The 22,468-nt window shown below is 47.8% G+C and overlaps 1 protein-coding gene across 3 annotated transcripts in view; it reads right to left on the reverse strand.

Moving 5' to 3' along the window:
• Positions 1–22,468, reverse strand: part of NAV2 (neuron navigator 2) — a 395,678-nt gene that overhangs the window by 146,147 nt on the left and 227,063 nt on the right. For all 3 annotated transcript variants that reach the window (XM_049617765.1, XM_049617772.1, XM_049617756.1), the window contains 3 exons: positions 18,494–18,606; positions 13,378–13,486; positions 11,081–11,470 (listed from right to left, as the gene is read on the reverse strand). In XM_049617765.1, the coding sequence (XP_049473722.1) occupies positions 11,081–11,470; positions 13,378–13,486; positions 18,494–18,606 (612 nt within the window). The remainder of the gene's footprint in view (positions 1–11,080; positions 11,471–13,377; positions 13,487–18,493; positions 18,607–22,468) is intronic.

Here is a 22,468-nt window from a genome sequence, read left to right on the forward strand (position 1 = left end):
GAATATGAAGTCAGGTCCTCTGAGGGCAGAGTCCGAAGTTTCTGCCATTGTACCATGCCTCCAGAGCAGCCGAATGAGAGGGTCATGAGTTCCCATGAAAACTACAGTTTCTTATCTTGATCTGAGTAAAGGCACATACAGCCTATTTTTCTTCCTTCCTCCCTCCCTCTCCCCCTCTCCTTCTCTCTTTCTCTCTTTCTTGAGTCTTTCAACATGGACTGACTGTCTCAGGGCCAAAATACTCCTAACCTCATCCAAATGTTTCTTTTCATATTCACCTCAACTCGAACTTAGTATTCTGCAGCCTCACCATCATAAATCTCTTGAGCCATTCTGTAGCTGCTGACCCCTTGAGAACTAAAGAGAAGGGTATTTTCAGTGATCTATATGCTTAAGATAAAAATAAATCTGGACTGGGTTTTCTAGACGAGAGCTACACCAAAACTTAATAGCCACGCTAGGGGGCCTTGGGGTCTATCAGGGACACCTCAGTTCTCTCCATTTGAGGTACATTAGGAGCCTGCAGACATCAGGAGCACTTCAGCAAGGAAGGGGGCTGTGAAGGATACACGATTATCTGACTATAGCAAAGCAGCAAAGGCACCACAGTCACACTGAAATTCCAGCCCACAAAGGGAAAAAACATCTCTTCTATTGGTTGAAAACATTATCCTCTTGGGTCTTCGTTTTCCTTAATGAGAAAATGGAAATACCATATAAGGCCCGAGTTTGGGGGCTGTGTAAGATACTCAGCCCTCAGAAGGGGTGCGACGTTAGCCCCTGTTCCCTGTCATCTCATGAGAGCTACAGGGTTGGAATATGTTTTTCCTGTATGTGTAAGTACCTCTTGGTTCATGTGAGCTCATGGGTCCCAGGTTTGCCCTGAGAAGGACCTGCAATGATCAAAAGTGAGTCCCCAGAATAAAGAGTACCAAATGGTCCAGCCCCGAGAATAAATTCTGTCAGTCATACCCCAGAGCACAGCCCGGGAAGGAGGAGATACTTGTTAAGTATTTGTCACCTTGACGGGGCACCTGGGTAGCTCAGTCTATTAAGTGTCTGACTCTTGACCTCAGTTTGGGTCACGATCTCGTGGTTCATGTGATGGAGCCCCGTGTCGGACTCTGCACTGACAGCGTGGACCCTGCGTGGGATTCTCTTCCTTTCTCTCCCTGACCCTCCCCTGCCTGTGCACCTGCACTCTCCCTCTAAATAAGTACATAAACTTAAAAGAAGTGTAAAAAACGTTTGTCAACTTGAGAGAACTTGAATACAGTCTCCCTGTAGCGCTGATGAATGGACTCAAGATGGAAGCTCCCCTGGCTGAACACCTGGGGCCAATCTGAGTGATGCCCAAAGGCTGCCCTGTGCTTTGTGGGCGCCGCTTACCGACCAAGAGCCCCGTGAGTGGCAGGGAGTCTGTTCCAACAGGACAGAGGACAGTCCAGATGATGGGAAGGGGTATTCACGCTTCCCACGTGAGTATCAGTTATGGCCTCACCTCAAACCCCATGCCTCACGAGATGTCTCACTGGGGTCTGAGGACGTGTAAGGGTGGAAGAGAAGGAAACACAGTGAGCACCTTCACCCCTCACCAGGCACTGAACTAGGTAACGTACAGACATCACATCCCACTGAGCCTGGGCAACGCCATCACGATTAAGAGGATGATCCGGGGGCGCCTGGGGGGCTCGGCTGCTTAAGTGTCCAACTTCGGCTCAGGTCATCTCATCTCACGGCTGAGTTCAAGCCTCGCATTGGGCTCTGTGCAGACAGCGCGGAGCCTGGCACCTGCCGCGGAGTCTGTGTCTCCCTCCCTCTCTGCCCCTCCCCCTGCTCATGCTCTCTCTCTCTCTTAAAATTAAATAAACATTAAAAAAAATTTTTTTTAAAAAGGTATGCTCTGGAAGGATCCACAATGCCCAGGCACCGTACCGGCACTCTGCATGCGTGATCTCATCCAATCCACAGCAACCCTAGGCATGGTTTTTCTCATTTGCAGATGAGAAAAGCTGGTTTCCCATAAAGACAAAGTATAAAAGATCACCCCCACCCCCCTCCCAGGGCCCACTCTATTCTCAGACCCAACTTGGAGCTCACACATTTTGCTTCTCAATGCTAGCATTGATCACCACCTGCCCTGTGTTAGAATTAAATGCTGACCAACAAGGCACTCTTTGCCACTGGGCCCGGAGCTATTTCAGGGCAAGGACTGGAAGTTCTGGGACTGGAGTTTCCCTCAAGCCCCCAGAGGGACATTCTGTAGGCTGCCGCGTACTCTGCTTAAACATTCAGCCAGCCCTGGTCTGGAGATTCCTTGGAGGCTGACGCAACCTGTGGGCCCTAGGGGGGTGCCCACGCGCAAGAGGGAAATCTGGAAAAGGACGGAGGGTGCTGAGGACAACTGCCAACTATTTCCCAGCCACTTACAGCACAGGCCAAAACCCAGGAGCCATCCTGGAGCCTTCATGCCCTTCGTCCATCTGGCCCCCACGTCAGGCTGTGTTCAATGTGACGTCTCTCTGACCCTTGTGCGCGTGTGTTCCCACAGCCTTGGCCTTCCCAGAGCCTGATCACTGCTGTCTGGCTCTCACAGCTTCTGTGCCCATCCCCCTCCAGTCTTCAGTCTCCAACCCACCATAAAAACATGCCTGTGCCCGTATGTCTTCGTGCCCTTGCTCTTGACCTTGGTGTGGCTGCTTGTTTATCCTTCAAGGCCCAGCTCATAGGCCCTGAAGGTGCTGCAGCTGCTGGATGCTGTGGCAGTGAGCATCCTCTGAGTGCTGTGCCTGTGTGCCACCTCAGGGAAGCCACACGAGAACGCCGTGGGAAGGGATGGAGAAACTTGCTCAAGGACACACATCTAAGGGTTGGGGAGCCAGCTCTGGAATCGGGGAGGGACTCCACAGCCCATACTCTGCCTGCTGCCCCTACCTTGCAGTCCACTCTGTGTTCCCCATCAGTGGTGCCCACAGAGCTCACTGCATCTCCACTGGTCTCCCAGGCACACCATCCATATTGACTTATGCACTTGCCTGTGGCATAAGCTTCTCTCCGTGACAGCAGGATGTAGAGGACTGGTCTTGTTCATTTCTCTTGACCTCAGTGCCTTTAGCATAGTCTCTAACTCAATAAACATGTCTCAATGGAATTTTACCGGGGCGCCAGGGGGGCTCAGTTGGTTAAGCATCCGACTCTTGACTTTGGCTCAGGTCGTGATCTTGTGGCTCGTGAGTTCGAGCCTTGCATCGGGCTCTTTCCTGTCAGCACAGAGCCCGCTTTGAATCCTCTGTCCCCCTCTCTCTCTGCCCCTCCCCGGCTCACACATTCCCCCCCACCCCCAAAAAATAAAACATTTGAAAAAAATATATATGGAATTTTACTGCCTTTTACCTGGAGCCTCCCCAGAAGGCAGGCCAAAGAGGTTTTCCAGATTCCAAATCCATGAGAGCCCATGCTTTGGGAAGCTCTGGAACCTGTACTGGTAAGGGTGGAGAGCAGGCAGTCAGGCCCCTTTAAGGACCATTCAAGGCAGCCTGAGGTATGGCTTTCTCTTCTCAAAGCACCCACTTTTGTTCCCTTTCTCTCTCCTTTCCTGCAGGATGCTGGGGGAAAGAGGGAGGTAGGAAGGGATTCAAATCCCAAAGCAAGCTAGGAAATTCTCAAGAAGTCAGGGTCTGGTTTCCTGAGAAGACAAGACACCCCCTTTTTTCTCTCTTCCCCATAAATTACTAGGCCAACATTTGCTATTAGTTATGAGCGGCAGTCTAGTCTGCCCATGCCGAAAGCGGACCACACGTCATTTCATGGAGCTGTTCCCAGTAAATCTTTCTTTAATCCTGGTCTCTGCCCACTCAATCTATCGTCACCCACGGTGGCTGGAGTCAGCTCGGGAATGCTGGGGAATTTCTCTACTTTCAGCCTGTTGTCAGCTCGATTGTTCTTTCTTCTCTGATGAAACTGCCTACCCAGCTGCCGATAAGGGCTGATAGATTTCCCACACTCAGTAAATCAAGGGGGTCGACTGCGGGTTGAAGAAGTGTGCAACCCTTACCTCTGCGGGCATCAGGGACCATGGACACTGGTAGCCAGAGTCATCGATCAGCCAAACCACCCACGTCCCATGACACCACAACCACACGGGGAAAGCGGTCCCTGGTTCTGCAACGCTTGGGGAAATGAATCATAACCCCCGCACGACACCCTGTGCTTGCTCGCTCTAAAGCGAGCTTTTTAGGAAAACAGGGGTCACTGTACTTGCCTGGGATACTTAACATTGAGGAAAATATTAGACAGGGAAAAGCATTTATGGTTTCTGTGAATTCATACACCATTAAGACCTGTCAGTGAGGAAACACTGAGGGAAGCAGAGAGGAACGGACAGGCTGTGCACTGGGGCCTGGCCCAGCCCCATCACTGGCCTGTGGAGCTACTCCAGGCCTGTGGCTTCATGCTGGAGCTCCACTGTACTTTTTATTTTTTTCAGTTTTTACTTCCTTTTTTTTAATGTCATTTTTGAGAGACAGAAAGTGAGTGAGGGAGGGGCAGAGAGCAAGGGGGACAGAGGATCCAAAGCAGGCTCTGCACTGTCAGCATAGAGCCCGACGTGGGGCTGGAACTCACCAACTGTGAGATCACGATGTGAGCCCAAGTCGGATGCTCAGCTGACTCAGCCACCCAGACACCCGTACATTATACTTTGTGTGTGTGTGTGTGTGTGTGTGTGTGTGTGTGTGTGTGTATTGTGTGTGCGTGCACACGAGCACGTGAAAAGGGTGCAGTGCATTAGGGACAAGTGACTTACCCAAGGCCTTACACATCAGTCTGCCTACAGGGCTGAGTCTTTACCTTTCCATGACAACGAAACCTTTCTAACTCCACCAGGACCTGCCCAGTGGCTGACTGGCGACTTGGTCTTCCCAAGCCTCCTAAGAGCCCTAACAAAGCAAGGTCATTGCAGAGGGACCAACCTGGAGAAACAAGAACCCATCCTTCCCAAATGCCAGGGGTGTCTGCCGTGCCCTGCCATGACCCAGGGCCTTTCAGGACAGTCTCACCTAAAATCATTTATGTTGGCTTCCTCTCTTACCAATCTGCCAGGAACAACAGCCTGTCAAGGTCACTGCGGGTCTGGCCTGGAAAGACCATGAGAAACATTCACCAGATAAGAAAGAGCCTTTCATGCCATTGGTGCCCTCTTTTCGACTCTCGGTGCTATCTGCCGTGATCTATGCTGACTTGGTGAGAAATATCTCGCACATCCGACCATGATGGTCAATGCAGGAAGGGAGAGAACAGCGGCACCCCATCTCCGCTACCCCCAGGGCACACGGCCCTAATGTTCTGGGCTGTCTCCCTTTTCCTGTACTGTCCGTGTCCAGCTTACTGTGATGGGGGTGGTCAAAGGTCTGGAATAATCCGACAGAAGACAGGGCCAAGCAGAGGGCAGACAACGCAGCTGGGCCTGAATTAAACTCAAGGGGCTTCTAACTTAGCTACACATTCATTCAGGGGCGTGTGATTGGTCTTGCTTCGCTCACGGTCAGTAGCAGCATTCATTCAACAAATATTTATTGGCTATTTACTATGCAACAGGAACTGCGCCAACCAATGAAGACACGGGAACGTCCAAGACAGATGTGACTTTCACCTTTAAGAGGCTGCAACAGGTGTGGGCTTTGTACCTTCTTCAGAATTAACACACTGAAATAGTCTAAAAATTATTTTGTGGGGGTCCCTTGTTTGATTTTATACACACACATATTTATTTATTTTAAATGTTTGCTTATTTTTGAGAGAGAGCACGAGAAGGGCAGAGAGAGAGAGAGAAAGGGAGGATCCGAAGAGGGCTCTGTGCTCACAGCAGAGAGCCCAATGCAGGGCTCAAACTCACGGACTGTGAGATCGTAACTTGAGCCCAAGTAGGACACTCAACTGACTGAGCCACCCAGGCACCCCCATACACATTTTTATAATAATTCTGATGTAGTGCTACTATTATGGGCAAGTCAAATACCACGGGTGCCCAGAGTCCCCACCTCCACTCGGAAAGAATCACGGAAGGCTTCTGCGAGGAGGTGACCTGGCAGCAATGATGGAAAAAGCAATCTAGGCACAGGTGGTGCACATGCAAATGATACACAGAAGCATCAAACACCCTGTGTTATAGATTAAATGCTTGTCTCCGTCACCCCCACCGATTCGTATGTTTGTATGTTGTTCACATGTTGAATTAGCTGTGGGAGGTAACTGGGTTCAATGAGGTCATGAAGAGGGTGGGGCCCCCATGATGGGATTAGTGCCCTCCTAAGAAAAGGGAGACATAGCACAACACTTCTCTCTGCCATGTGAGGACACAGCAAGGCAGGAAGGGGGCACTCACCAGAACCTGACCATGCTGGCACTCTGATGTTGGATTTCAGCCTCCAGAACTGTAGAAGTAAGTGTCTGTTATTTAAGGCCCCCAGTTCAAGGTATTTTGCTAGAGCCGCCTGAGCTAAGACACGCCCCGACATATTTACGGAGCTATAGGAAATTCAGGGGGCATGGGCTGCTCTACTTCTGAAGATCAGAGTCCCCCAGCAGGGACCAGCACACATGTACTATCTGTTGATGGAGAAATCCCTGACACCTAACGGGGAAGACTGCAGCTATCGCAGGGCCAGCCCGGAAGACCAGCTTGCTCCCAACCCTGCTTTCCCTCCCACACCACACTCCTGGTCAGGCCACATGTGAAAGACAAACCAGCTACTAGACTTACCACTTCCTGAGCCCTGAGTCCCAAAGCAACAGAAGGCAGAATTAAAAGCAATCAAAACCATAGCATCACATCCCATACTGGCCACTAGACGGAGCTATGCATCGCACCAAAAAGACAAAGCAGCTGAAGTTGATTTTCTCCCAGGTCTGTAGATAGCATCATTGGGTTTTATAGCTGATGGTGGCAAGTTATAGAAGCTCAAGGTCCTGGGAGGGTACGCATGGAGAACAGGTCATGCACAGATATTCATTAAATACCCACTTGTAGTCTCTGAGTTTAGAAAAATACTGAGTACTGCCTGCCTTCCAGGAGCTCCACCTTTGGCGGAGGATGTTTATTTTTTCGAATCAGTCAGATGGGCCTGAGGGAAAGGAACGCCATGGAGAAACAGCCATGTCGTGAGGCACCAAGCTTTACACATACAGGACACATAGTCTTTGGTAATGAATAGCAGGTAACCCAGAGCAGTGGGGACCGTGGGGCATGTGAGGTGGGCTGTGGCCAGGGCTAAGGAAGGGAGGGCAGCTGACGAAAAGACCATAAAGAGCTTCCCACACTCAGGTGAGATCTGTTCCTACAAGAAATGGGAAGTCATCAAAGGTTCTTGCAAAAGGAACATGATACAACTGAGTGCCTCCTCTGAAAGGAAAAAAAAAAAATCATCTTTCCAAACATATGGACGCTAAGCCGGTCCCTTTAATTTTATTCTATACCATATGGCACTTTGAATTTTTAGAAGATCAGTAAATGGATTGACTTCACAGATCAAAACTTAGTAAGAAACATCTTCGTCTGTTATTTTCATTTCTCTTCCATGAAGTACAGCCAAAGCCCAATTTATCAATCTAATAAAAGGAAGTGGTGAGGTCAGGTGACAACTATAAAGTTCTTTGTCACGCCTGGTGCATACTAAGTGCGATAGAAGAGTTTAATAAATACACACTCATAAAGACAAAAGGCATTTGCTATTAGGTTCTTAGCCAAACTCAACGGAAACAGAGTAATTTCAGCCCCACCTTAGGGAGAATTGAATGATACACACAGGTGCATGTGCATACATATCCAGTGGAGACAATGAACTAGAGACAGCAAAAAACAGCTGCTAGACCAAGCTGGGGGGTACAGTGTGTCATTTTAAACCCCAAGGTCATGGGTTTTCAGAAACCAAGCTTAGTTCCACATCAGGCATTCTAAATAAACTTGGTGTAAACTTTTACAAAAACTTTAAGAGCCTCCACACAGATTTATATATTACTCACACATCAAGGCCGCTCCCATTAAGCCAAACAAACATCTGGATGAACACTTTAATCATCTCACTGTTTTCAAGTGTCTGGATGTTTGAGGTTGATAAGACATCTAGATCCTGTCTGAAACCCTGTGTCTTCATCAGATATTTGCCATTAACCAGATACAACCTCAAAGAGAACTATCTAATTGTAGAGGGGTAAAGACCATATTAATTGTAGTGCTGCAAGGCTTAGGGGCGTTAAATGTTGTACTAACGTCACAGAGCTTGCAAGGGGGCCGAGCAGGGTTCCAGCTCAGGCTCACGACTCGGTCTGTTTTCTTTCCACTACATCCACTGCTTCAGCAAGGACTTATTTAGCAGATTCCAAAGCACGGAACAATAGCTCAGTCCTTCAACACCTACACATAGTCATGTGTATAAGGGGAAAAAGAAAAGAGTACCAAGAACCTTAAACCTGCCTTGAACTCAGCATATGAAGGCAAACAGGTAACTTGGCCTCAAAACAGAAAACTCAACACGCGTTTCCATAGAGCGGAGTCTTACTTAACTCGTGTTCCGGAGCATTAGATGCCATCCGGGCTTCCCTCTCCTCGTTTTGAAGGTAAAGTTGTGCATTAAAAGAAATGGGGAAGGAAACCAGACCAGAGTTCTCCAGTGTCAATAATTGGGTGGTTTGCTTACATTTCCGCACTTTTATCTGCATTTGCTCTGAGCATATCTCACTTGCTAAAAATGTAAGCTTTCCCGAAGCAGGAACTGAAATGTAAACATTTGTGCTACTTAGCAGGGATAAAGGTTATGGTTGAAGAGCTAAAAATCTAGGACCATCTCACTGGGACAGCACTCAGGTTCAGTGGAGAGTGTTCCAATGACGCCACCTTGTGGAAACTGTAAACACTACCTCAAAATCAGACACTGACCGTCTACTGAGGATCAAGACTAGCCTGACAATAAAATTAACTATTAGAGGACACACGCACAAAAAATCTCAGAATCACTAAAAAATATTTTCGTAGCATATTCCAGTGGGAATTGGTAATGATAATCTTGAGGCCACACTGGACACCAAAAGTCTTCTAAATAATAATAAAAAGGTTAAATTACAGGCAATTTTAGTAATAGGTATATGTGATTGTTTTTCGTGCTTATGGAAAACTAGCAACATATGATTATGCTCTCGGTTAACCAGATTTTACTAGTCCATTAATGTTCCCAGCCATTCTGGAAAGCAGAAATTTGTCCCACTGTAAGGGTTTGGTGGCTCCTGTCTTCCAAGATTTTGCTCACCAAGATGGTTCTAAAAGGGACGGGCAGAAAGCCAAAGCATGTCTATAGCTGAGGTTTTCATGAAATGAAAGAACATTTCTACTAAGACAAGTAAAACTGAGCAAAAGTAAATTAATTTTGAAATAAACTCCAGTAGTTGTGCTATTTTAGTGTAGTGATAAAATGTTGGAGAAGATGGTTTAATAACAGGCTCAGGTTCTGAAGCCACGAACCCTGGGCTCTGTCTCCTCATCACTTTGAGACCTTAGGCAAGTTCTTTACCCTTCCTACTCATTCATAAAAATGGGGATTATGATATCACCTACTTGTTGTGACACAGAACAAGATAACGTATATGAAGCACAGTGCTTGGCACGTAGTGGGAACATTAGCTATTATTAAAATTATTTAAATACTGACTCACCCATGGGGATCTTGATCACTCTGTTCATGGAAATGAGCAGGATGATTATTATGACTGTATGTTTGTTTGTTTGTTTGTTTGTTTTAATGAGAAAGCGAGCAAGAGACAGAGAGAGAGAGAGAGACAGGGTGAGAACAGGGGAGGGGCAGAGAGAAAGAGAGGGAGACACAGAATCTGAAGCAGGCTCCAGGCTCCGAGCTGTCAGCACAGAGCCTGAGGCAGGACTCGAACCCACGGGGTGCAAGATCATGACCTGAGCCAAAGTCGGATGCTTAACCGACTGAGCCATCCAGGTGCCCCATGCCTGATTTCTATTAGCTGCAATTCTGACTGCTAATTTTGGGAGAGGAGGAAAAGATCTTGGAGAGTTTGTGCACAAGTTCTCAAATGAAGAAGTCTCAGGCAAGTGAAATAAACAGGGGCTCCTTCAGTTCTCACAGTGATCTGGGAGTGAAGTTAATATCAGGAAGCCTTGCCTCGTGCCATACGTGGCCACAGGGCAACTTAGACATCATCCCACTGCTCACTTTAACTTCCCATGTGAACAAATGGAGAAACAGGGAGGCTGGGTTTTTTCCTTCATCTCTCGATCCACACATTCATGAAGTCAGCCATATTTATGATACAAGCTTCTGTGTGTACCATGCATGGGGGATAAGGCGGCGAATAGGCCAGACGATGTCCCTCCTTCATGGTGCTTTATTGTGGCAAGCAGGAGGGGGCAGGGGGACAAGAAAATATAAACATGTCATCAGGATAATTTCCAATAGGGACAAGCTTTCGGGGGGACATAAGACGGCGATGGAGATGATCAGGGCACGGGGCAGGCCACATAACTACTTCAAGCTGAGTAGTCGAGGAGGGTTCCTCCAAAGAGCTGCTGGCCAAGGATCACAGGAACCGAATCCAGGTGGAGAGCCCACAGCCCATGAGGCAGGAAGAAGCTTGATGAGAATGAGGAAGAGAAGGAAGCCAGGAAGCAGAGGAAGCAAGACGGATGGAGAAGGAGGACCTCTAAGAAGGCGACGGCCGAACTAAGGAGTCTGGATTCCATCTTAGGCGCGAGTCTTGGTTTAAAGGACCAACACGATCAGTCTGTTGCCAAGTGTCACTCCTTGTTCCTGGTGGAAGCTTCCACTCCTGGTGGAACCTTGCTAGACCTCCCCTAGCAAGTTACTGGCTAAGTCTGGACTGGGGCCTCAGGTCTGGTGACTGTCAGCCCAGAAAGTTCCCCCTCACACCACACCACCATTGACAGGGACAGCAGAGTGCAGTAGACAGTCTGATCTCAGAGAACTTACACAAGGCCCCACGAGAGAGAAACCAGCTGCCAAGCCTTCTCCTGCTCTGTGGAGAGAGAGAAGCCCCAGGGACTCACCCGCTTGTGATGTCATCAGTCCGGATGTTCTTGCTCAGAACGTCCCCGTCACTCATGTAGCCGGGGGCGTCCATGCTGATGCCTTCCAGGTCCATCTCGTCTCCTGCCTTGTCTGAGACGTCCACGTGGCAGACGCTGCTTCCCCTGGAGGCCAGCTGCCTCCTCAGAGGGGCAGAGTACACGTAGCGGCCCGACTCGGTGTTGATGAACCGGCTGGCGTTGGCTCGAGGCGGGTACCCGTTGCCCATAGAGGGGGCATCTCCCGCTTGGAGCCGGGGGCTGGACTGGCCGAGTCTCCAGGACAGAGGAGTGGGTCTGCCTGTCAGGCTGAGGATACTGCGCCCACTTATCTCCGTGGTGACGTTGGTGTCAAATGTGGTTTCCAATGTGCTGAAAACATAAAAGCGGCCTTGGCTTAGAACCTCATTAACTCAGGATCCTTTGTAGCTTTTTTTTTTTTTTTTTAGAATTATGTAATTTTTTTTTAAAACTATGAAATACTTCCCATACACGAAACAGGATCAAGCAATAGCCACCAATGCACTACCCACCGTATTTCCTGTTAAAAATGAGAAGACAAAGCTGTACGTGAATAGAACACTCTGAGAAGCCCAGCAGAGACCTTCCCCCTAAAACACGGTACCAGATCCCCACTTACCCCTGACTTCAATGAAATGATCTTAACTACTGGACTCTTCTTTCCAACCCAAGAAAGGAAAAATGCCAAAATGACAGGGAGGGGGCATAACATATCCTCTGACCCACACATTCCAGGATGCTGTGTGACAGCTCCCCTTTTCCACTCCCGAGCTCCCAGTGTCACCTGTCACATGCTCAGCTCCCTCTACACCAAGCAGGTGGGGAGAGCCCTGATTTTCTAACTCTAAGCTCTATTTCCCCCCACACTTTTCTTCTCCCACATCTCGTCCAAAAGGACAACTAAATTTCAGGGGCAAGAGGCTGGGAGAGTGGTAATTACCCAGGTTGAAGGTCCATAATAAATTAAGTTACAAGGACCTGAATCTGCCAGGAGACTGCGTGCATCCCTGGCCATTAGAAAGACTCTCACATCACTCTTTCCAGCCCTGCAGATCTTGTGGCACAAGCAGGCTGGTTAATGTACCTCTGCAGAGTGCACTGGGGTCTCCCAACTGAGCTGAGAGAGCCTTCCCTGAAGAAAAGCCATCAAAGGTCTCCCCGGTGTCATCATGACTGTCCTAGCCCAAACCAAGAAAGCCACCAAACTGCCACAACCCCCAGCAAGTCAGTTTCGGTGATTAAGGTGGAAAGAGGGATGTTTCATACTTGATCACGGCGTCACGGGGTCTAGCAGCTGGCTCCATGCCATCAAATAGGTAAAGGTTTGGCAAGGGGGCACCACACTACGACCCGTCAAGTTTACTGTCCTCGGGAAGAACCAGTTTGGTGCCTCAACTATTTCTGTTTCCCTTTCATCCTAGAAGCGGCCTTACTACCCTCATACTGGGGACCCCTAAGGTTCAGGCTCCTCTCTCATTTAAGATAGAACCAACAGCGCTCAGCCCCGTTCTGCCAAAGCTGCCGGGAGTTGGGGAAGCCCTGCTGTCCCTCTGCTACGTTCATTTATCAAAGAAACTGAAATTGGAGAAGCAAGGGAGACTCCCTGGGAGTTACCGGGGTAACTAACACTTTGCCTTCATCATCAAGGCCAAAGGCAAACCGTCAACTTTGGTTCTGCCAAAATCCACGAAGCGTGTCAGAGGGTTGCAACCTCTTCGACTTCACGCTCAACAATGAAAACAACCTGATGCATGTTTCCAATGTAATCCTAGATCTCATCCAACGCAATCACAGTTTAAACACGATCATAAGTTTTTATAAATATTTCCTTACGTGTTTTATACGCGGGCATGACTAACAACATTACAGAGCACTGTGTATCAGAAGACTGGGTAGGAATTCAAGTTATTCACTTTATCACACAGGTCAAATATAGTTCACCTGCTCATTTTAACAGCACAATACAGGCTTGGAAAATGCAAGTCAAGTGAAATTTAAATGGAACTGGTCCACAATATCCACTGACAAATGGATTTAGAGACCTTCTGCTTTGGGGAGGAACCAGTCTATACTGATTTTTGCCCCTGACATTTCTCTTCTGCACATTGTATGGCCTGCTCTGTGAATTCCAGCACATTTGGGGATCAAAATTATTTATTCCATTATTAACCAAGTCGCATTGCTGGTGGCATGAACAAACAAAGGAGAAGCTGCATGAAAATCAAGTCGCCTGTGATTCAGTGAAGACATTCATTCACCTGTGTGTGACCTGAGTTCCCCGTAAACTAGACATGGTCTCTTCCAAGTTCTGCCGCAGGTCAGCGATGTTCTTCACTGTTCGCAGCCGTCGAGCTTCAGGGTCTTCCCCTGGAAAGATGAGGGGTGAGACTTTTAATCCTCTGATAGATCGTGAGCTCCATGGAACACGCCATGTTCGATGCTCAGGGCCTGGCTCACTGTGGGCGCTTAAGGATTTAAGAACAAATGGATGGATGGACACCCAAAGGAAGTCGCTAAATCCAAGGAGAGAAGTGTTCCTTTTCCCTCCAGGTCCCTTCTGAAACCGGTAAAGTCTACCTTGCAGGAGAAGCAAAGCACCTGGCCTGAAGGGCAAACACATTTACAAACTATCTCCAATAAAGACAAACACAAGTTAGGTCTAAGCACCTCCCACCAATCATTTTCTGCCCGTGCAGAAGTGGGTGAAGCATTTTATTTTCTCACCCATTGGTGGTAACACTCTGCTTTCTACCAGCCCTATTTGGTAAACACGACTTGCAGCGCCTAAAAGATCTTCACTTATTAATCACAAATATTTCTACAGAGAGAGGTTTGCCTCTTTCTGTTGGATTTTTATGTCACCTCAAATTCTGGTTCTTCTAACTCACTGGCTGCGTGACTGTGGGGAAGGTGCTGACCTTCTCTATCGCTCAGATTCCACAGTCCTCAAAAGAGGACAGTAACAGTACCGACGTAGGACAGCTGTAAATGGGATAGGGCCTGGAGATTCCCGAGCACAGCATCCACCTCAGCCACTAAGTCATGCCAGCTGGTGCTGCAGAGCAGGAAGCCATCAAGAGGACCGAGGGTTTCTCTTTGGGGGATGAAACTTCCATTCTCTGGGCAAGATTTTCCACACAACACCCGGCCAGTCAGAGGTCAAGCTGGCATAAAGGTACCAGCAGAAACGGGCCCTACACAAGCTAGGAAGCCACATGCCCTCCAGAGAAGCCTTGCTCTGGGCTCTCTGGCTCTTCTGCTTCGTATGGGCTTACATGGGGCAGAGGAGATGGGGAATGATGGAAGGAAGCAAACACCTGTCCCTCAGAGTAATTCCAGGGAAGGCTGAGAAGCCTGCCGAAGAGCCACAATCGAGGCTCCTTAAAAGCCTGTGACTATCTCAAGCTTTGAGCAACATTTTTAAGGACATGTCCGCATAGAACTGGGACACATGGACGGGCAGCAGCGAGTGGGATTGACATCAGGAACTACATAGAACTCCCAGCAGCTGTCATTAATAAGGGAACAGGCAGCTAACGGGGCACCTGGGTGGCTCAGTCAGTTGGGCGTCAGACTTCAGCTCAGGTCATGATCTCGCAGTTCACGGTTTCGAGCCCTGCATCGGGCTCTGTGCTGACAGTTCAGAGCCTGGAGCCTGCTTCGGATTCTGTGTCTCCCTCTCTCTCTGTCCCTCCCTCGTTCACACTATGTCTCTGTCTCCTAACAATAAATAAACATTAAAAATAATTTAAATAAGGGAACAGGCAGCTAAGAAATGTTATGGAACTTTCTGAGGCGGAAAAGCTTCTATAGTTGTTCTTGACACGGTAGTGCCTGGAGACCGGGAGATGGACTGAATGACACGTGTGTGATTTCATGGAGGAAATTTGCTCTAGCAAACTCTCTGGTCCTTGAAAATACCAAGTGTTTCCAATTTTCTCCTCCTTTTGAACCAAGAGAAAGTTGGAAGGCATTTTTCTCTTATCTGAACAGTGGTCCAGGCTTGCATTTCCCACCCAATTCTTTAAACATACATATATATGTGTGTTTTCAAACAAAAGCAGTGATGAAAGTTTACTTCCCTTCCTGCATGGCACTGGAAGAATGTAACTACATCTATCTCCTGGCCTATCCAGTATCTTTTGCTGTCACTTTGGCCATATTCTGTCTATCATAAGAAGGCCAAAAAGGTACTGATCCTTGGGACAGCTCTAGGCCCTGCAGTAAACATTTATCAAAGCTAAACCTAGGGGCGCCTGGGTGGCTCAGTCGGTTAAGCATCCGACTCTCTATGTCAGCTCAGGTCATGATCTCACAGTCTGTGCGATCGAGCCCCTCATCAGGATTTGCTCTCTTTCTCTGTCCCTCTCCCATGCACATATGTGCACTCTCTCTCTCAAAAATAAACAAACTTAAAATAAATTAATAATAAAGAAAGCTAAATCTAGGCACAAATTTCCCAATTAGTTAACTTAATCACCTATAAAAGCATCATAATTTTTCCTATTTTCCCATGTCTCTCCTAATTGGCATGTTCACCTGTAAACTCTCCTTTAGAAATTCAAAAGACCTTTGAGATGGGAAGGTATCTCACCCTTACTCTTAGTAACTCTCACACAAATCTGCAGTTGCCCGCGAGATATTTATTGTCCAAAAATGTTTGGTCAGCGTAGGGCTGAAAGAAAAAGCACAGACTGCCTGCATTTCGACAAAGGTTTGAACTCTGGCGATGCTATCTATTAGCCGCTTGACTTCGAGTGAGTCATTTGATCCTTTCTGAATGTCATCTGTCAAATGGGGATAAAAACCTTCCCTGAAAGGGGCAGTAGGAGGATCGCATGAGACGCTTATGATACGCCTGGCACAAAATGAGGGCTTGCTGAATTCGAGTTTCCTGTTTCCCTTGTTGGGGTGTGCGGCTTTGTGCTGGGAAACGCCTGCAACCCCCCAGCCCCAGCCCAGAGCACGACACATACCAGATTCCAAGAGCAGCGCAGAAGCGCAAACTAGGACCCACCCACCTTGCTCAGGTGATCACATTCTCAATTGCCGTTTCTGTCTCCTCAGATGCTGCACGATCTGAGCAAGGATGTGCTCCAGCTCACAGCCTGAGCAGAATGAACACACAACTGTGCTCCGGTGGAAAGGGAGGCCCCTTCTGCTCGCATACAGAGATCTTAAGGTATTCCCTGTCCCTCTGGAGCTCTTCTGTATTCACAAGGTCAGCCCTCCCTTGGGCGACCGGCCACGATGGACAGAACACCACACTGTGACCCAACAGGGCTGACCTTGGAGGACGTCAGGGTGTTACAAGAGGAACATGGAGGGAGCCCGGGATTTTCCCTCGGAGGGAGGAGGCTCAAGGGAGAAGCTGTTGTACGACAAAGAATGGAAATTAGCTGTGGGCTATAAGAGGATGGATTATATCCAGTGACTAGAAACGAAAGAATAAAGAATTTCTGTTACCAGTGAAGGCCAACAAAAAAGTGGAAGGGCTGCCTTACGAAGGAATAATTTCCTGTCACAAACATTCAAGCAGAGACTGAAAGACAATTTGTCAGTGAAGGACAGAGGGATTCGTGGACTGGATAATCAACAGGTGTGTGTGCTCCCTTCTGACTCTATGATCCAAGTTACAAGGTCTCAACTGTAATGTCATACAAATGACAAAGCACCATGGGAAAACCCACCTAGTTCGCCACCTGAAGAGGGGCAGAACTAAGCAATCGGTCAGTGTCATAAATGTCCATTTCTGAATATACCCACTACTCATTGTCACTTCAAGGGATCAGCTGTGGATAGGTTAATTTGACCTTATGCTACTATCCGCTGTGTCCACAAAATGATTCACAGCATAGTCACACATGTGATGTCTACTGCTTGAACGTAAAGACAAGTCACTCTAAGAAATTCCACTTAGCAATTTAAAAAAAAAAAAAAAAAAAAAAAAAAGGAAGGAGGGAAGGAAGGAAGAAAAAAGGGAGGGAAGTGTGATGTGGAATGTTCTCTGGCCGCTGCTTCTGCTTTTCAAATGTGAATTTTGCAGAGCCTCAGAGTCTGACATGAATCCACACTACTCCACGGGACACACATCTGATATATGCCGGGCTCTCGGAGCACTAGCCTGCCTCTTTTGATGTGTGCACATAAGAATACAGTCTGGAATGTGTGTGGAGACCTGAGTAGTCACTGAACGCCACACCCTTCTCGTAGCGGGCCCTTTTGCTGGGCTAGCCACGTCCTCATACGCAAGGAGGTACAAAGCTTGGAGAGAAGGAAGCACAAAATCAATCCCAAATGTGGGGTCCTGAACCACTGCAAGATGGATCACTTCTAAATGGTTTGAAAACTCTGCCTCATCACTGTGCCCGGCCAGCAGAACCAGAAGGAAATAGTTAAATAGCTCAGATCCTCTGAAATTAATACTCAGAGCTAATGGTGAGATGGGTATGATCCCCTCACGTGGGCTGCAGACCAACTCCACAGCTGTGATGTGGCTATTAAAACGGTGTGGTCGTGGATATTTAGCCTAATAAATGGACTTGAAACATGGATTCGATTTTTAAGCCAACCCTGGAAGTGGTAAGATATGCAAAGAATAACACAACCACTGCTAAATGTGTGGTTTACCACTCACTTCCCTGATTAGAAGTTGCTGGAACATAGGTCACAGAAGTGGGGAACGGGGCAGACAGACAGAGGTGGTGATAAACCCCGAATGCAGCGCAGTAGGAATCCTGACTCATTCGCTAACTTTTCTCCTTTGAGGATGTGACAGGTTTATAACCTTAATAAATCAATACCCGTGGAATTAACTACACGGCAACCGTGGATTTTATGTTTTCATGTAACATAATAGCCCTTTAATCATCATCGTCTAAGTTAAACTTAAATAAAATTTAGATATGTTTATTTTTGGTAGAAGAAGCATGCTGTGTTCTCCTTTCCGATTAATGCAGGATGACAAGAATGCATTTTCAACCAGTGCTTCCACATAGGAAAGAAAAAAAAAAAAAAGGCAAGATATGATAGTTCCAGATCTTGTTCAAAAGTGACTTTATCTGAAGAGTGAACAAGGAGATTCAAAGTTAAGTGTCAGAGCAGCCCAGGTCCGCTACATGAATGAAATGGAACATGTATTAAAACAGGATTTGCCAGTAAGCAAGAGATTTACTTATAATTCTGGGGACAAGGGAGTAGATTGTGCGAGAGAGGACAGGGAAGAGAGAGAAGACGGAAAACAAAAAAATAACACTAGTAACTTTGTTTAGGTTATCCGTCAGTGCAACAGTAAGGCGACTCCAATCAGGCCGGGTGGTTATGTGGGAGGTCTCATCGGCAGCAGACACAGACTTTCTGGGGCTCCATACTCACCAGTGAGCTCCTCCAGAGCAGGCTGTCCACTCTTAGTGTAGTGGCTGGATTCCATGCTCACGCCCGCGGAGCTGGATTCAGCAGTAACATTCCCTTCGGTGTCTGTCTGGGACCTTCACACACAAACCAAAGCAGACACACTTGTCACGAGCAGTAGCTACCACATCTGGACCACTGTGGTCCGACCACAGCACACGCCATCACCCCCTTCAACGAGACGCTTTAGAACAGAGCAGACCAGCAGACTGACTCTAATTCATCAGCACATGTGGAGCAATGTCCTAGAAACGGAGGGAGCCACCGAACTGTAAAAGATGAAATATTCGTTGCCCAAACGGAGGGTCTGCAATCCCTCACTGGGGAATGCTTCTCCGAATCCCTATCAGGGAGCTGGGTCTGGCCAGAAAAAGGCTGGAGAGTACTGAGTGGTTTGGATCACTTAACCTCCTCCGCCAAAGAGCAACTTCTAAGTACTCAGCAATGCCAGAAAGTCAAGCATAAAGATGACTCCACTGGCAGCCCCGTGGCCCTCCCCAAATCCTCCTGTCATGGCTCTCTCTGGAAAGGTGACTACAAAACCGGTCAGGAGTGGGTGCCAAGCAGGTGTGTTGGCCCTCTACGTCTCGGATTCAGAGCTCAGATCTTCGGAGATGAAAGGTCTCATCGATCATTATTTCAACACTTTGAAATCTGTACTTCCCCAAACCTTCTCTGTGCCTTTATTTGTCCAGTAAATCAAGGCCACTGCTTCATGCAATGCGTTCTTGCCACAACTACCTCGGCTGACCTAGGCGTGGCGTGCAAATGTGTAATTACACTCAGATGCGTAACCCTGGGTGTAGCGTTATTAATTCATTAGCGTCCTGAACTCATTCACCCAGACTTCACTCTCTATGAAAAAAGTGTTTGCCAGGAACGTGGACTGTCTTAATTAAACGTGGGGGACGTACCGAGAAACCTCAAGTCACCCATCCTTCCCCACCTTCGCCCTCCTAATGAAGCCGTCAATTCCAAATTCCTGCAGTCCCCACCCCTTGAGGATTTTTGGATTCCTGTTGCTCCTTTTGACCCACTGGCCGGAGTCCAGGCTTTCATCATCTCTGACCTGTAAGCACTTTGTAAACACTGCTTCCAGCCTGGAGGTTGCAACCGGCAGCCAGGTGTCGGAACCAGCCCGTAGATTCTTATTGGTCTGTGTAGTATTTTGAAGCTTTTTGAATTCATTTCAACGGTTTAAAATTGGGAGATTTCACAAGAAATATCTGGATTTCTGCCTCGTCCGTTTCTCCACTTGCAGTGAAAACCAGGAAGTCTACACGGCCTTTCTTGCAGGGCGCCACCTGCTGGTGCCAAGTGATGGCTGCTCCCTCTAGACAGTCTAGCACTCCCTCTGCCGCGGTCCCATTACCCCCGGACACTCGTTTCTATGACCTTTTGGGTCGGAATCAGGCATCTGAGTCTGTGGCCTCTATTCTAGACTGCCTGTAGGTCCAGTCTACTCCCCACACCATCCTCCACTGGTTTTTGCGACACCGATACGATCACATCACCCTCTGATCAAAGGCCTCCGATGGTTTCCATGGCCCACAGAGTAAGGTCTGACGTCCTAACTGTGGTAGACAACGCCCCACATGGGTATTCATTTCCAGCCCTGTCTTGTGCCACCCTGCCCTGTACACACAGCCATGCCGTGCCTTCTCTTCCACCCGTGTCTTCATTCCTAGAGCACACCATGCCCTTAAGGGTTTTGCCTTTGTAGTTAGCGTGACCTGTGCCTAAAGGCTCTTTTCCTCTTCATTCCTCTCTTGCTCCTAATCAGCCTTTAACACACAGTTCCCGTGTCATCTTGGCCGGGAAACCTTCCCTGACTCTGCTGGCTAAGCGCTCCACCTGTGCGTTTCTACAGCCTTCTTATTCTCCTGATGCCGATGTATTACAATGCAAGCTAATTAATAAATCTTGCCTCAACTAGAGAGCTCTCTGAAAGCAGAGACTGGCTCTTTGGACATGTACGTGTAAGCACTCAAGCTGTTCAAGTTCACATGTAGAGCGGGCCCTTAAGCAGGGTGTACTGAATGTATAAATGAGAAATGTTTAAGTCTAGAAAGATGCTGGGTCCTAGAAGGAGCATTAGACTTGGAGTCTGAACATTTCGCTGGCTGCAGGGAGCCACGCACATGTGAGAAGTCACTTCACACCTCTGACCCTCAGGTCCCCCATGTGTACAGCAGGGCTAGCCACAGTGACCTCTCCTGGCTGCCACAAAAATCACGTGACAGGACTCAAGAAGCATTCGGTCAAGTGTAAAGTGATACATGTCCATGTCACTTCTCAATATAATTCATTCAGTGTGATTCAAAAAGATGACTTATCTTTCTTTTACGCCTTGGTAACATCGCCAATGTTGACAGGTTCTGGGGAGGGGAAGACGGCAAGTTCTCTACGGTAAGTAACCCATGAACTCGAGAGAATTTTAGAGCACGAGGGGAGTCTAACCCATTTAAAAAAATCTTCTCATCTCATCTCATCTCCTTGCTCTATAGATGAAGACAATGAGGTTCAGGGAGCTGCACTGACTCAGCGAGCCAAGACTGTTTGGCGCTTAAGAACTTGGCCCCTCTAGTTAGACAGACTTGGGTTTAGACACTAGCTCTTCTAGCTATTAGCTCTGGAGTTGGTGTGAGTTATTTAATCGCTCAGAGCCTCAGTTTGCTCACCTACAGAACGGGGATCTCAAAAGTAGCGAGCTTGTGAAGTCTCGGGGATGATTCGATGGGCGAAGGCATGAAAAGCCTTGGCAGGGTCTCTGCACATACGTAGCATGTGCTCCATAGCTGTCCCCACAGGGAAGGGTCCCAGACCACCCAGCGATTTGTAAGCTAATAAAAGACAGAGCCCAGGCATCCTGACTCCCATCCTGGCTCACCTGAGAAGGAAAAGCACATCAGAGGGGCCAGAGGGACATCACACAGGGTGAACATGGACATTCAAGTACAGCTTGACAGATACGCGTGACATTTTCTCATTTCTCGTATTTGTCAGACATTTGCTCTTTCGTTAAGAGTTTTCCTCTCACAGAGAAGCGTGAAATTTTAAAAGAGGTTAAATGTTTTACAATCCTTCAAATCATTCCAGAAAAAAAGAAAAAGGGAGTGAAATGGATGGTGTCCAAACACCATCATATATTTTAATTTCGAAAATGCAAATCAAGACTCTGGGAGCAGTAGCTTGAGTATGTATTACCTCAAGACTATTAATGTTACTGGAATGATAAAAATTTCATGGGGAGCAATTCAGCTGCCTCCATGGTTCAGAGAACAACTGTATTAAAAGCCCTGCATGGAGACGAATGCTGAGTCATTATCTAAAAGCCCTGGCACTCTTCTCCAATGGTTAGCTGAGCTAATGACTAGATGTAATAAAAAGATGACCTTCTCCCAATTAAAAAGTCCGGGTGTGACCCCTGCTGAGGGGGAGGGTAAGCAGAAGAGAAAGAAGGAGGGATGGGACAAAGAGAAGCCTGGCCTTGCCTCACTGGCTGGACCTGCCTGGCTTTACTCTGAATCACTCAGGCCAGTCTTCCCACTCGCTGTTGGCAGGCAGGGTAACAAAGCCTACGAGAACACAACTCAGGCAGGGAGACAGGGGATATCTATTTCTTCAGGGGAACCATACAAACACAGGAAGCTGAAAGTATGGGCACGAGTCTGCATGCGAACAGGTGTGAAAATATATGTGTGCATATGCACACTAGCATTTTATATATGTATGTGAACTTGTGTCCATACTTGGACGTGGCTATCAATGTACGTCCATGCCTACGGGCGTCCGGGGGTGTGTGTGTGTGTGCAGTGTATATGTATACATACTTAGGGCAGAAGCTGTAAAGTAAGTGCCTAGATAACGGCATTCACTCATCAGGCCCCTTTTGCTCTGCAGAGGTATTAGTAACATTCTGCTGTGCAGAATGGCCAA

Source organism: Panthera uncia, chromosome D1 (assembly GCF_023721935.1).
Source record: "Panthera uncia isolate 11264 chromosome D1, Puncia_PCG_1.0, whole genome shotgun sequence".
Classification (NCBI taxonomy): Eukaryota; Metazoa; Chordata; class Mammalia; order Carnivora; family Felidae; genus Panthera; species Panthera uncia.